The sequence below is a fragment of the Xenopus tropicalis genome, chromosome 10 (assembly GCF_000004195.4).
Source record: "Xenopus tropicalis strain Nigerian chromosome 10, UCB_Xtro_10.0, whole genome shotgun sequence".
Classification (NCBI taxonomy): domain Eukaryota; kingdom Metazoa; phylum Chordata; class Amphibia; order Anura; family Pipidae; genus Xenopus; species Xenopus tropicalis.
Genome location: NC_030686.2, coordinates 19,956,782 through 19,972,178, shown reverse-complemented (window position 1 = coordinate 19,972,178; position 15,397 = coordinate 19,956,782). Strand labels below are relative to the sequence as shown.

Here is a 15,397-nt window from a genome sequence, read left to right as displayed (position 1 = left end):
TCTGCTTCTGATAACCCAGAGATGACTGCCCAGGGAAGCTGGAGACAATGGCCCACTTTCTCTATGAGTGCCCCTTTGTAGGAAAGTCTGGGGGGAACTGGCAAAGGATTTAAAGTTGCCCCACCAGGAAGGTCAGTCCTATGCCCAGTTGGTATATAGGAGACCTCAATAAAAACACCCTCTTTGTACTAAATACTATAGTCATTTATCATCTGTGGAATGCAAGGAGTCTGAAATCTGCCAAACAAATTTTTCTGTCTATTGAATCTATAAAGAGACTGATATTTAATGATTTAAAAGATGTTTATGTGAAAGAGACTGATACAGATTATTGGAAAAATATGGATCTGTCTTTTCTGTTTTAAGATTCTTTTTATGTGAATTGTTATTTGAATTGTTTGGTAATTTTGTTGCAAGAATTTTTAATAAAAAGAAATTTCCTCCTATTGCTCCATATAACCCTCAATACAACTCCTTCTGTGTCATAATAATGTGTAATGCCTTTCTAAAACTCATTTTGATACATGCTCTCCCTAACTGTAAATCCTTCCAAACCAGCCCACCCTATTAATCCATGCATAGAAGCCTCCAGGGAACACATTCTGTTGCTTTGGTCTTGCCATTGTCCTTTGTTTTTTCCTCCATATAAATCAAGATAATTATGTAAATTAGAGAGAAATAATATTTATTAGATAAGAAAACAATATATTATTGTAATCTCTATACAGCCCCCCCCCCCCTTCTTTCACTTCATGTTTACACATTTCACTCATATTTCACAGTCTGCTCCAGGCAGACCAAAAAGTTACGTGGACATCCTACTCTGTGGAGGTGTTTAAGACTGGCAACCATCCGCCAACTGTATATAGCTGGCCATACACGCACCAATATTATTGTACAAAACGAGGTTTCATACAATATTCAGTGCATGTATAGTGGATGGACGAGACGACTGATATCGCAAAAGCCTTGGCTATCGTTGCGTCGATCGGGCTGTTAAAGCACCCAAGCAAAAGCATATATTTAGGGCTGAATAGTCAGATAGAGGTAGAATTCCTATTGTTTCTACCTCCATACTTGCCGATTCAGCTCTGAACGTCAGTGGAGTGTATGAATGACCAATGGTCACAGGAAAGATCATAATTTTAATGTGTATGGCCATCTTAAGGACCATTCTCCTTTCAGGCGAGGTACACACAGAAGACTTTGTTTCAGAGCCATGATCATTGTAATCAGCCCATGCCAATGAGTACTTATAAGGCCCAGAGGACTGTAAAGTGTACTGGTTAATCCAAACAGGTACTTTTTCTCAAGACTCTTACTTAGGGAACTTGTTTCTGCCTTGTGGCCTAAAGTAATACAGGGAAGGTTAGGGGCTTGACAATGAGGGAAAACAACCCTGTGGGGTCCATGAGAGCTGAGAGTCCTGAATTGCAACATATGATTGCAAAATAATTCATCCTCTCAGCACTTAATAATATTTAGGTGTGTGCCCTGTGAATTTCCCTTAGAGGCAGTTATGTGTTGCTTTTTTACACTATTATATCATGACTGCAACTGAATATATGCTTGGCTATGTCATCAGCAGTGATGTCACAGCCCTGTGGTTGCAGTAGGTTAGTTAGCTGGGCCACAAAGATGTCAGGTTAGCAAACCTTCACAGAGGCAAACTATGACACAGTTCATGTGGGTAGCCACTAAGGCACTGGAAGATGCTACTTTGTGAAATGCTTTAGGACCATGCATAGAAATAGAACCAGTAGAAATTCAAGTTCCCCTGGCAGTTCCTTATCTGTACAAAATTAAGTGGAATTATAGCATAGTTGGCAACCAAGTTAACCAAATTTGCTTGACGCTCATTGATACAACAACAACTAGTACAGCATAAAACCTTCAGTCTCAAATACTGAATAATAATGTGCTCTTTTCCCCGAAAAATATGGTAACTGCCATGGACACAGCCACCTACTCTTCTTTGGCTCTCCATTTAATGCTCCGGGCAGTGCAAGAGATCATATTTGACATAACCAACTCTGTCCACTTGCTTGCGTGATGTCATGCGCCAAAAGAAGCGATCCTGACAGAAGTAATATTTCCCTGTAGGAGACAAAACTTTATGTTTGTAAACATATAACAGGCACAAGTAACCATTCATAGAAGGGATTGATAAACAGACACTTGCCCAGGCTCATTGGGTGGGTCTTTGGGTGGCTGGTTGTGTGACTGGTTGTATGGCTGAGTGGGTGGATCTTAGGAATATTTGGCCAGTGGGAAGATTGGTACAATGGAGGATGGGCTGGGGGGAAGATTTAGGATGATTAGATGATGGGAAGATAAGTGGGCATGATTGCCTGGCAGAGATAAAGAGACAGATGGGTAAACGAATACATAAAGATGGTAGAAGGGTGAATTGATAACTATATATTGGGTTTATGGGTAAATACTAGATTAAGGACAAGTGCATGGAGAAAAGGTGGATGGTGCATGGATAAATAGATCCCTAAAAAAGTTATACCGGTGATGCCCCTGTGCTAATGTACTTACTATCAGTGGATAAGAACAATCATTCTCCCATATACCTACCTTGGTACAGAAAAACATCATGGGAGTCGCTTGGAACACCAGCATAGTCTACATCTGTTAGTCGTGGGTATCCCTTGTCAACAGTCAGTGTCTTTACATTAAGCCTAAAAACAGAAGAAGAGAAATTGAGGCTCACTATATTCCCTTGAGACGTTTGCCAAGTCTCTTTACCTAATAAAGTAACATTTAATTTCTTTCTGACCACTCATATTCATAATTTCTTCCATACATGTTATTTTCCAATGAACCCTGATGTAATCGCCTTACCTCCAGTATCGCTCCCCATTGAATAACAGGGCCTTTCCATTATCTCGAGCAAAAGATCCCATGATGCCTTCCACATCCTTACTCAGACCCAACTTCTCAATGCTGCGAGGGCCTAAAACAGACTTTCCTGTGTACTGCCAGAACTTGCGACCTGCAAAAAAGCAATATCACTTGAGTAAACTAAACTATGGGCAGCAAAGTTTAGCCAGCTGCCACTACTTTGCACACTACTTGGCCTTTGTACAAATAAAATACGCAAATTATATTGTTTTTCCATATTAGAATGTGATTATGTCTCCACATTAGCAAGTACTGCCACATCCCAACCTCTACTTCAGTTAATGGATTCATACTGTACCTGAGAAGAAAAAAATGTTCTTGCTGGTGGGGTCCTGGAATGCAGTGTCAATTTTGGTGGGAAGGGCTGGCCATGTGTCTGAGATATTGCGTGGAGACTGTAGAGCATTCTTATTTTTGGAGGTCACACTCCAGTACAGCCTTTCATGTAGACAGAGAAAGTGGGTCATGCAATGTCATCATAAATAGCCCTGTTACATCCACAAATGTAGTTTGGTCCTTATTTACTATTCCATCTATGTTCTTATACTTCTTGTAGATCTAGTTCTCCATCAACCTTTTGTGTTTTTTTAACTTACCCATCTTTGAAAAAGTGCAGAGCTCCTTGTAGTTCTGTAATGGCATCAAACATTTTCACTTTACAAGCATCTAAGGCAGGGTTTACGGATGGTGTCAGTGGGGTGGTAGTAGGAGCCCTGGTGGAAGGGGTGGTAGTAGGAGTCCTGGTGGAAGGGGTGGTGGTGGTTGGTATTGGCTTGTCACTGGGTTTTGGTGGAGCGGGATGTGGACCAGACCCTAGAAATTGTTTAAAATATTAGAGTTATTTAAAAATGACTGCTATTAATGTGTTACTTATATAAGTCACATAAAATAATCATGGATAGAGTGTGGAAGGAGAAAGGCTGTCATACCATATAGATATTGGATCCCACGCACATCATCTTCATGGAGCTGGAAATCTTTCACATAGCTATACATTGGGTACATGAGAGCATCTTTCACATCACTATGCTCCAGACCAAGGGCATGTCCAAACTCATGGGCTGCCACCAGAAAAAGACTGTACCCTAAATATAGAAGAACAATATTACATATATATATGCAGGTACACAGTGGATGGTTCAGTTGGTCCAGTTGCGCCAATTTTTCCTGTTGTACAAGGTTAATGGTACATACCTTGATCAGGGCAGAAGCCCCACTTCTTGTCTCGGTCATAGCTGGAGGTTGTAGCACACCACAACTTCCTGTCACTGCGCCCCTCACTAGTGCAGGAGTTGTATCTCTTCCCCAGGAATGTGAATGGGAAGACACAAGGATCTCCCTGTGAGTTTCCACCAATCACAGATATATCTGCAACAGAGTCATGTTATTGAACACCCATATACTATAATCAGTGGCATAACTAAAAGATACTGGGCTGTGCAACAAATATAATTAACTTACACTGGTAAGTTGACCTATTTTACCAAGATATCTTAAAATTGCTCATTAATTAAGGTTTTTCCTGGGCCCTCTACATTTCTGGGCTCTCTCTGCAACCACAGGGCCTGCTTCCTCTGTAGTTATGCCCCTGATTATAATAACATAAAAAAATCAAAGACTGTGCATAGTCCTCATCTCTTGCCATAAATTTGTGTGATTTCCTTCATCTTTGGATATTTTAAATCTAAAATCCCCACCAGTAATTTGCAATATATCCACTTATATCATCAGAGCCATGCACAACTATGTTTCACCATTTGCAAAAACACATTGTGTTAGTCTATAAAATATAAAAGTGAGCTATACCTCTGTTAGGACAAAATCCATATTTGTGGTCTTGATCATAGTTGGCAGTGGTGCCGCACCATCGGTATCCATCTTGGCGCCCATCTTTGGTACAGCCATCATATGACACTCCATCAAAGATGAAAGGGAAGGTACAAGGCTCTCCATCACTGTTGCCTCCATATGTGTAGAGTACTATCAAGAGTATGACTACCTTTAGTATACATATTTGCATCAACACCCCCTACATATGCCCCTATGGTCAACACAAAGATGAGCAGCAACCTACTAGTTGAATGGATGCAAATCAGTTATGAAATCCCTGTCAAGGCTTAGTTACAGATATTATACATTAGCCCCTACCTCACTGAAGCTTTCAATTTAATGGCATTTTGTCACATTGTTACTCTTTCAAGATATATGGAGATACTCCTATGTTGTATAACAAGTGCAGGTATATTGTTCTTTTGATACTCACACTCGCTGGGGCAGAAACCATATTTTTTATCCTGATCAAAATTTGGAGTGGTACTACACCAAGGCAGCCCATCAGAGCGTCCATCACTTGTGCAGGAGTTGTAAGACTGACCGTCGAATACAAATGGGAAGTGGCACTGGGCCCCTCCAGCATTCCCAAATCGAGTCTTTACCACTAAAAAGCAACATGAAAGCAGGGTTTAAAGCCAGAAATAAGCAAATAAGTGTTTACCCCAATTTTCACACTAACCTTCAGACTGGGCTTTAAGGAGTATTATGGAAAGTAATATAGTGCTCTAATCTCACCCTAATGGGCCATCAGGCTAAGCCACTCCAAGCAGACATTGGCAAGCCCCCATCTGGCAAGCCCCATTGTTTCAAAACCACAGGTCTAGGGGCAAAATCTTTTAGGTTAGGCCTCTGAATGTAACTAATACTGTTGCTAGGCTACACATGATTCACTCTTATGTGATACCAATGTGCCCTACACAACCATTGTCTTTTGTTCATAGCAGTGACCATTGTGTGTGTGTTTTTTTTTTTTTACTGGTTTTTTCTCCCCTTGTTTTGGCTGTAGTACATACCAGTTCCAGTACCAAGTGTCCAGAACTCATCATCATCAAAGTGAGCATCTCCTTGCATTCCAGGACCTGGTGGATATGCATGGGCCAAGAGGCCATCCTTCCCATCGAAGGGGTAAGGATCTCCATGGTCTGCAAGAGAAATTGGTAATGTAATACTACAGTATAATAATAATTACATACACAGTATTGTCAAAATTCCTATATTTTATGTAAGGAACTAAATTATTTGATCATGTGATGCTGTATGATTTCAGAAGCGGAAGAATGAACTTGAGCTCACCCTCAGTTCCAAAAAGAATGTTGATATCAGGTTCCCCATTGTATATACGAGTGAAGGTCAGTGGAGTGACATCACTCCAGACTTTAAATGCGCGAGCGAAGGCATCATCGATCACGTCAGGGTCCAGGTCAGGGGAATAGTTCAGGATACTATGAGAGGAATAAAGGTCAGCAAACTGTAATATAGAGTGTACATACTTATTTGGATTGGCTTAGAATTTGGACAATTCATTGTAAACCTTCCTGTGACAATTCTTTCTCAGCAACTAACCTAAATTCGAATCAAACTGAAGCAATGGACAGTTGGTACCATGCTTTGTAACCAGGGAGGACAACAGAACGGCTCTGCTGCCTTTGATGGCAAAATTAACTGAGCTGGCTCTTCAGCTATTGTTGATGTTTATCTTCCAGCACCCACTATTGTGCTGAAGACAGAGGGTGTATAGGATTGATCTATCAGGGACCCTCAAAACAAATGAAAGTCTCCAAGGAGGCATTTTAAATGGTGTTAACCATGGATCTCCCACAAAAATATCATATTAACAGGCAAATTAATATAGGACACTATGTACTGCACAAGCCCCTTACCGATATGTAATATCATGGTGATCCCACTTTAATTCTCCATCGAATGTATTGAAATTGCCAATATCGGGTACTCCGCAGCGAGGGCTTTTCATGGCTTCCAACGTTTCTGCATCCAGGTTGCCCGTAACCTTTAGTCCCAGCTTGCGTTGCATTTGGCTGAGAGCTTTTTTAATGGAAACATGATGGTTGGATGGGCCCTGCTGGAGGGGGAGATACCCAAACTTCACCAGGTACCACTGCAAGAGAACCAGGGCAGCTCATTAAGAAAGTAAGTGTTGATCTCAGAAAGGAAGGAGTGTGGGGCAGCAGAGGGTACGTCAGCCTAGTAAGGTCATAGGGTAAGGACCTAAGGGAGGGCATAGGCAGTCAAAGTAAATGAACGACTTAGGCTTTTGTAGTAAGGAAAGGACAAAGGCATTTTGAGTAAAGGAAGAACACAGGAACTCAGAATAGGGCACTGGCATTCAGAGTAAGTAAAACACAGGTACTCATAGGCACTCAGGCACTCATACCAAGGGAAGGACATATGTGACCAGAGTAAGGAAATAATACAGGAGCTCAGAGAGATGACAGACATGGACATTCAGGGACAGGTAAAAGAGGGACACAGACTTTTTGAGCAAAAGAAAAACTCTAGCCCTAGAAGATATGAGAACTTACGGTAAGGAAATGATACAGACACTCAGTGTAAAGAAAGGCCAAACTCACTTCAAGTATGAACTCACAAGTAAACATAGTGACTGGAGGTCAGATAAGGACACACACTCTACAAATAATATTGGTAACAGGAGATAATAGGTATAGGAAGAAATACAAGGACACAAACACTCATAATAAGGCTATGATATAGATACTAAAGGTAAGAAGATTTAAGGCAAAAACATTCTAAATGTTTCATAAAGTAACAGATACACATGGTAAAGCAAGCATATAGCTCCTCAGGGTTACAGGAGGTAAATGATTCAGAGTAAGGCAAGGTCCCAGGTAATCAGGGTAACAGAAAGTAAGAATATAAATACAGGATGTAACATATCCAGGGTAAAGCAGACACATAAGCACTCAGGGAGACACAGTAGAAAGCAAGGACATAAAAGCCAGAAAAAGTACTAAAAGGATGGATAATAGTGTAACACAAGGTCACAGATACTAAGGGACAAGAATGAAGAGAAAGTAGGTGATGTTAAGGTAAGTTAAGCTCTAATTTTGATAAATATGCACCTTTAGGTAGGACAAAGAATTACATACACTAAGAATAACAGGAGGTAACAGACACACAGGGAACCAAATAATAAGAATTGGGGTTTAGGGGACAAAGAATTAAATCTCACCTCTGCAACCTCCACGCTAGTCATGTTGCTACGGATTTCCCCTGGAAATATAACTGACACGGGGCTCTTACTGGCTGTAGGAGCAGAGTGACCCATCGAACAAAGTATTGCAACTAGTATTAAAATACCCAGCCAACCCATAGTGATACCTACAGATGCTCTGCCTTTTACTCTGCTTCCCTCTTGTCTCACTATAGGTGTCTTCTGTCTGCCTCTTCCTTGTTCCTCCCCAGTATATATACCTTGGTGACTGATTCACCAGAGCTTCAAACCACAGGATTGTAACTCATGGTATGGGGAGGGGGGAAGTGTCACACGAAAACTGAGTGGGAGGCAAAACAAGGGGCTGTGAGTATCGCAAAGATTAAAAATAAAAATTACACACATTGCATCACTGTTGTGTCAATAGAGTGGTCACATCCTGCCCTGCATAACAGCAGACATAAAGCAATGTAATCAAGCCAAGTAATCACAATCCCTCTAGTTCTAGTTCAGTTACAGCTGGAGGGATACAGGTAAGCCTCCCCTGCTAAAGTTTCAACTTTGAAATATAGTTTTTAGCTTAAACATGGCTACAAATACAGCCATTAGACATGCAGAAGCAAGACGAGCAGTTATTAGTGTATGTCAGCTGGTAGCTACAACCCTATTATCTCCAGAGCCCAATAAGCATGAACTTTATCCTATTTAGAACTCCTGCCTTTTGGGGGGGCAAAAAAAAAACCCAATTGTTGCTTTATAAATAATAACACAGGTATGGGACCAAATTAAAAAAGTTAATGTATGTATGCAATATTGGCTCATATAAATAGTACCTTTTATGTACAGATCATATTTCCCATTCCGGCTAAAAAAGGGGATTCGATTTTTTAGCCCGGAATGGGAAATATGATCTGTACATAAAAGGTATTATTTATATGAGCCAATATTGCGTACATACATTAACTCTGTCTTTTTTTAATTTCATCTGTATATTATATAATTTTTTATCACAAGTGGATCACAATGAAGTTTTGGAGTGATTTTATGAGTTTGTTTTGAAGTGTGTGAATTCCTATAGTGAGGTTATAGTAGGCTAATTAATTTATATCGCATAGGATTAGGTGGAGGAAGGCAGCTCATACTGAGTCAGTATATTGATCACTGTTGAGGTCTTAATTTACACCATTAAGGGTAAAATAATTGAAAAATATTTATTTTGGCTTTTGGGATAATTTATAAGTTTTCTTGTTTTGTTTTTTTTCCTCCTCCCTTTCTGGGTATTTGTATTTGCACATTGCTAGTATTTATTTTGCACACAGGCGCGGGTTTAGTTGTTTTACACAGGTACGGGACCAGTTATCCAGAATGCTTGGGACCTGGGGGTTTTCAATAAGGGGTCTAATAAAAACGTCCTTAAACATTGAATAAACCCAAAAGGATTGTTTTGCCTCCAATAAGGATTAATTATATCTTATTTGGGATCAAGTACAAGGTACTGTTTTATTATTACAGAATAAAAGAAAATAATTTTTAAAAATAGTAATTATTTAATTAAAATGGTGTCTATGGGAGATGGTGTCTATGGGAGATGGCCTCTTGGAACTTTCTGGATAATGGACTGTTCCGTGGGCAGTTAAGCTACCCTATATATGTTTGTACAGTCCAGCAGCAGCCACAGTGGGGGTGCCACCTGGCATTTTAGGGGACTTTCTTATGGTGCAGGTTTTAAAAATCACAATTAGGTGCATATCACAACTGCTTTTTTTGTGCAGTTTACGCAAATTGTGGCAAAAGTTAATAACAGAAAATAATAATTGAGCCGCGGCTGACTCCCAAAATTCTGCAATATGATCCAATTGTTGGCCCCCTGGCCAATCATTGGATCTGCCCAAATTAGTATGGCCAGCTCAATACCCTTATACTGGTTAAGAGGAAGGAAAAGGGAAGGTAATCTGTATGATATATAGAGTATATTTTCTGCCACAAAAAATGTGTAGCATACCGATATGGTCACATATTAGATGAGGTTAAAAGTTTTATGGAAAACTCACAATCATCATTACAGTTCGCCCTAATTGTAATGTATATATATTAGGGATGCACCGAATTCAGGATTCGGTTTGGTATTCCACCAGGATTCACCCTTTTTTGGCAGGATTTGGCTGAATCCACAGTTCTGGCATACGCTAATTAGGATTTGGAAAGGTTAAATATCTGCGTATGAATGAGCATTTAACCCTTCCATATCCTAATTAACATATGCTAATTAGGATTCGGTTCAGTATTCGCCAAATCCCTTACCATGGATTTGGGAATTCACTACATCCCTAATATATAATGGTCATATGGTTTTCAAATGATTGCCTTTGGCAAAATGATTTAAATTTCTTTTTCATTTAATGCCCACTTAGTCTTTCAGCGCCCACTGCACTCTGCCTCTCAGTAGTAATTCAATAAGTATGGAGGTAAGAACAACAGAAACTATAGAGATTTTAAATATCTGGTTACTATGGTAAGTGAACCCTAGCAACTTGAGAAGCAATTTTTACTGCTGTTAGGATCTCCATACATCTACTAAAAATCATTTTTACTTTAAATAACCCAAAAGGAATGACTATGAAGATTTTCCTTTATCCTGGTCATTGTATATCTAGTATAAATAAATCTAAAGCAACTGGACTTTTTAAGTAAGTTTCAGGTGTCACCTCTCTGAAGAGTTGCAAAGTGCCATTGTGATTGGATTAATGGAAGAGTTCATATGCTGAGGACTTCCCATACCAGTCAGTTGAACTGAGAAGCTGCTCGGATGAGTAGTGAAACATCTTCAATGATTAGTTGCTTTACATTTATTTATACTAGATACCCAAAAAGTTTTTTCTCTAATAAGGATTCATAAAATCTCAGTTGGGATCAAGTAATTACTTTTTCATAATTACTGTAAAACAATTTTTGAATTATTTAATTACAATGCAGTCTGTGGGAAATGACCTTCCTGTAATTTGGAGTTTCTGGATAACAGGTTTACAGAAAACGGATCCCATACCTGTAGTTTATAATTTATCTTTCTAGTCAAGCCTTCTCTTCTATCATTCAAACCAATTCATGGTTGCTAGGGAGAGTCATGCCAGCAACCAGTAAACACTTTCAATCCTCACACAAAAAGAAATAGTTGCAAATCATTTTACAATACCCCTGGCTATATCATACTAAAAGCTAAATATAGGGTGAATGGAATGTCACCCTCTCTGCTTAAAAAAATAGCTCATCGTTTTCATGAAATCCTGTTCCGAGGAAGAAAGAAGTGGCTGGAAGATGAAACACACAAAACCTTTTCCTCTGTTTTCCATCCTTAGATGTCAGAGACAAGGGCACACAAGCCCACAGGCTGAGTCAGCACAGCACCGCCACAGAGCCTTATTCAGCCGCACACTCAGCATCGTACAACCACACACCTTGTGTCTCAGCAACTCCAACAAAGCCATGGGCACACTGATCAACTTTCATTTAGATCACAAAGCACATTCTTGTTCCTGTGTCAATATTTGGGAGAGTCTGTGGCCAGGTCTCTTATTTACTTTGTCACCGGTCATATTTGATAAAGCTTCCTGTTTGCAATTTTTTTTAATTTAAGAACCTTAAAATTAACTTGTAGCATGCTGTGGGCAGTGATATTTTATGACAATTCACAAACTGTGTTTGTGTTTTGTTTTACTGAAATATTTCCGTTTCATTCTGCAGTTCTGCAAATTCTAAACTGTTGTGGGGATAGTAGCAACTGGGAAATAACTGTGCCTGTGGGATAGCAGGTAAACTAAGGACAGGATAGTAGCTCTGGGATAATAGCCTCTGGGAAGGCACTGTGGCTGTGGGATAGCAGGTATAGTAGGGAGAGATGGTGCCTATAGTAGCAGTGGGGGGATAATAGCCTCTGGGAAGGGACTGTGGCTGTGGGATAGCAGGTATAGTAGGGAGAGATGGTGCCTATAGTAGCAGTGGGGGGATAATAGCCTCTGGGAAGGGACTGTGGCTGTGGGATAGCAGGTATAGTAGCGAGAGATGGTGCCTATAGTAACAGTGGGATAATAGCCTCTGGGAAGGGACTGTGGCATAGCAGGTATAGTAGGGAGATATGGTGCCTATAGTATCAGTGGGGATAATAGCTTCTGAGAAGGAATTGTGGCTGAGGGATAGCAGGTATAGTAGGGAGAGACGGTGCCTATAGTAGCAGTAACATAGTAACATAGTAAGTTGGGTTGAAAAAAGACATACGTCCATCAAGTTCAACCATAATGCCTATACCTAACCTGCCTAACTACAAGTTGATCCAGAGGAAGGCAAAAAATCCCATCTGAAACCTCTCTAATTTGCCTCAGAGGGGAAAAAATTCCTTCCTGACTCCAAGATGGCAATCGGACCAGTCCCTGGATCACCGGACCAGTCCCTGGATCAGTGGGATAATAGCCTCTGAGAAGGGACTGTGGCTGTGGGATAGCAGGTATAGTAGGGAGAGATGGTGTCTATAGAAACAGTGGGATAATAGCCTCTGGGTAGGGACTGTGGCTGTGGAATGGCAGGTATAGTAGGGAGAGATGGTGCCTATAGTAACAGTGGGATAATAGCCTCTGGGAAGGGACTGTGGCTGTGGGATGGCAGGTATAGTAGGAAGAGATGGTGCCTATAGTAGCAGTGGGATAATAGCCTCTGGGAAGGGACTGTGGCTGTGGGATAGCAGGTATAGTAGGGAGAGATGGTGCCTATAGTAGCAGTGGGGGGATAATTGCCTCTGGGTAGGGACTGTGGCTGTGGGATGGCATGTATAGTAGGAAGAAATGGTGCCTAAAGTAGCAGTGGGGGGATAACAGCCTCTGGGTAGGAACTGTGGCTGTGGGATGGCAGGTATAGTAGGGAGAGATAGTGCCTAAAGTAACAGTGGGATAATAGCCTCTGGGAAGGGACTGTGGCTGTGGGATGGCAGGTATAGTAGGAAGAGATGGTGCCTATAGTAGCAGTGGGATAATAGCCTCTGGGAAGGGACTGTGGCTGTGGGATAGCAGGTATAGTAGGGAGAGATGGTGCCTATTGTAGCAGTGGGGGGATAATAGCCTCTGGGTAGGGACTGTGGCTGTGGGATGGCAGGTATAGTAGGAAGAGATGGTGCCTAAAGTAGCAGTGGGGGGATAATAGCCTCTGGGTAGGGACTGTGGCTGTGGGATGGCAGGTATAGTAGGGAGCAGCACCAGATTTGTCTTCCCGGTTCCCGGCGCCCCTACCCAAACCCCCCCCGTGTGCGCATGCGTGAAAGTGGAGCCCCTCCCCCCACACGACCGTGGGACATTTAAAGTCCCATACAAAGCAGCCCCTAAATTTGTGCCGCCCTAGACCAGGGCTTTTGTGGCCTCGCCACAAATCCGGGCCTGGTTGGGAGAGATGGTGCCAATAGTAGCCAATAGTGGGGATAATCATTTAATAATTTAGAAGTGGGCGGTGAAGCTCCTATATACTCCTGTGAGCTTCTATATGCTCTCCATCTCCATGCGTTATATCTGTAATTATAATAATTATATTCATGACTTTCTGAAGATTTGGGTGAGAAAACAGAAAAATTCTGAGATCAAAAACAATAATTGTCCGTGCAGGGTAATGAGGTGAGTTGCCTTTGCCTTCAAAATATTATATGGTGTTGATCAGAAGGTGTCCTTTTTTCCATTTTTATAAGTCTGTAGGGGTTACCAATCCTACATATATGTACATAAAGCCACTTCAGGTCACTAAAATAGTGGATTTATGTCTGATTTGGTTCACCCAAGTAGTGTACCCACCATACGAGCTGGCTATGGATATCTTTCAGAATTTTCTGAATAAGCCATAAAAAGAAAACAGCACTCTTGGCTACACTTGACCCTGGGATGTAGCTACAAGGGGTTATACTCTGACACCTTACCCGCAGGTTAGACTAACATCAGTTACCCCAAAACATTCCAACGCCCCCGAACATTTAATAGCTGCCACCTTCTATCATCAACAGGTGGTGACAGGTAATAACTTACAATACACCAATGTATCACTTCACTGTAGTCAGGATTAGTTTCTAAGTACTCCACTACAATAATTAGCATAGAAACATAACTTTCCCTTTCCACACACAAAGAGTTAATACATTTAGGCACAAGCTTTTGTACAGGCGATGAGGTTTTTTTAGAGAACAAGGACAAAACTTATGAAATGTTATATTTAACACTACAAAATAGACAGTGCATATAAAAAAAGATATTACAATGAAGAGACATACACATGTAAAACAGTAAATAAAATGAGACGGAAACTGAAACACAGAGAAACCCTATCAATGTTACCAAGTTAGGAATTTTCTTTGTGTCCTCCTGAGACAAGAGTTGGAAACCTGGGCACATACCCCCAACAGAATTGGGACCTCAGGTATAAGCTATCATGGTTAGGTGTCACCCCCTCTTTATGGCCTGCTGGAATTTTCCGGCCAGTTTCTGTCATGTAATATTGGTACTTGCCAGTACCCAATATTATAATAGAAATAGGGGCATGTGGTGATCCATATGTGGATGATCAGAATGATACCAAACACCAATACCTTCCTTGCCCAAATGGTCTGACTTTGAATTGTCTTATTTGCAAACAAGTGTGACACCTTTCCACAGTCTCCTGCTGGAATATCTAATTAAGGGCCTCTTTGTGGGACTGACCAAATATTTCCAGTGTTAACCCCTATAATGCCAGCACAATACGGCTCTGACATGACGATATGAGAAAGCCATTTTGACAGAAGTTCAGTGGTTGCCAGTTATGTCAAGAGGGGTCTGCTAAACTGCTGCAAACAGCTCCTACTTAATTAAAGGGGACCTGTCACCCTAAGAAATAACTCAAAATTATTTTCTATATTGTTAGTTGAGCTAAATAAACTTTACTTACTCTATTTAAATAATAAAAATCTTGTTTCCTTCTGTCTTGGAATTACTCAATCAAAGCAAGCAGGCAGGCACCATTTTGTGGACACTGTTATTGAGGCAAGCTGTGTATCATGCCAAAATCTTGTTTATGTGCCAGAATGGGGGCCTGATGCCCATGTCCGTGCACTGGCTACACAATTAGATGATGGGGAGGGAGGGGGAAAGTGAGATGTGCAGTGACATCTAGGAAGTGCTGAACGGAAAGCTAAAGTTATTGTCTGCCCCGCCTCTATGCCTAAGGCATAGAGGCGGGGCAAGCAATATATGATTGACAGCTGGGATTTTTAATTGCCTTTATAATGGGTATGGGTGTGTTAATATAAAAATAAATTTGGGTTTCATGTTTAATTTGAAAAGTACTTTTATTATACAGCTTTTCAAGTCTGGGTGACAGGTCCTCTTTAAGGTCTCACAACCTGCCTATAATTACCAACTGAGTTCTGGTCACCCTACCAATCAACTCTCCAGCAACTAATCTATACAT

The 15,397-nt window shown here is 40.9% G+C and overlaps 1 protein-coding gene across 1 annotated transcript; it reads right to left on the bottom strand.

Moving 5' to 3' along the window:
* Positions 1–668: 668 nt before the first annotated feature.
* Positions 669–8,175, bottom strand: mmp9.2 (matrix metallopeptidase 9 gene 2). The gene is made up of 13 exons (XM_002932508.5): positions 7,952–8,175; positions 6,624–6,859; positions 6,037–6,185; positions 5,757–5,885; positions 5,174–5,347; positions 4,717–4,890; positions 4,105–4,278; positions 3,840–3,995; positions 3,507–3,723; positions 3,209–3,348; positions 2,851–3,001; positions 2,584–2,687; positions 669–2,097 (listed from the first exon to the last, which is right to left on the bottom strand). The coding sequence occupies exons 1-13, from the start codon at positions 8,090–8,092 to the stop codon at positions 1,988–1,990; spliced, it is 2,055 nt and encodes a 684-aa protein (XP_002932554.2). The 5' UTR covers positions 8,093–8,175; the 3' UTR covers positions 669–1,987.
* Between the last annotated feature and the right edge of the window lie 7,222 nt (positions 8,176–15,397).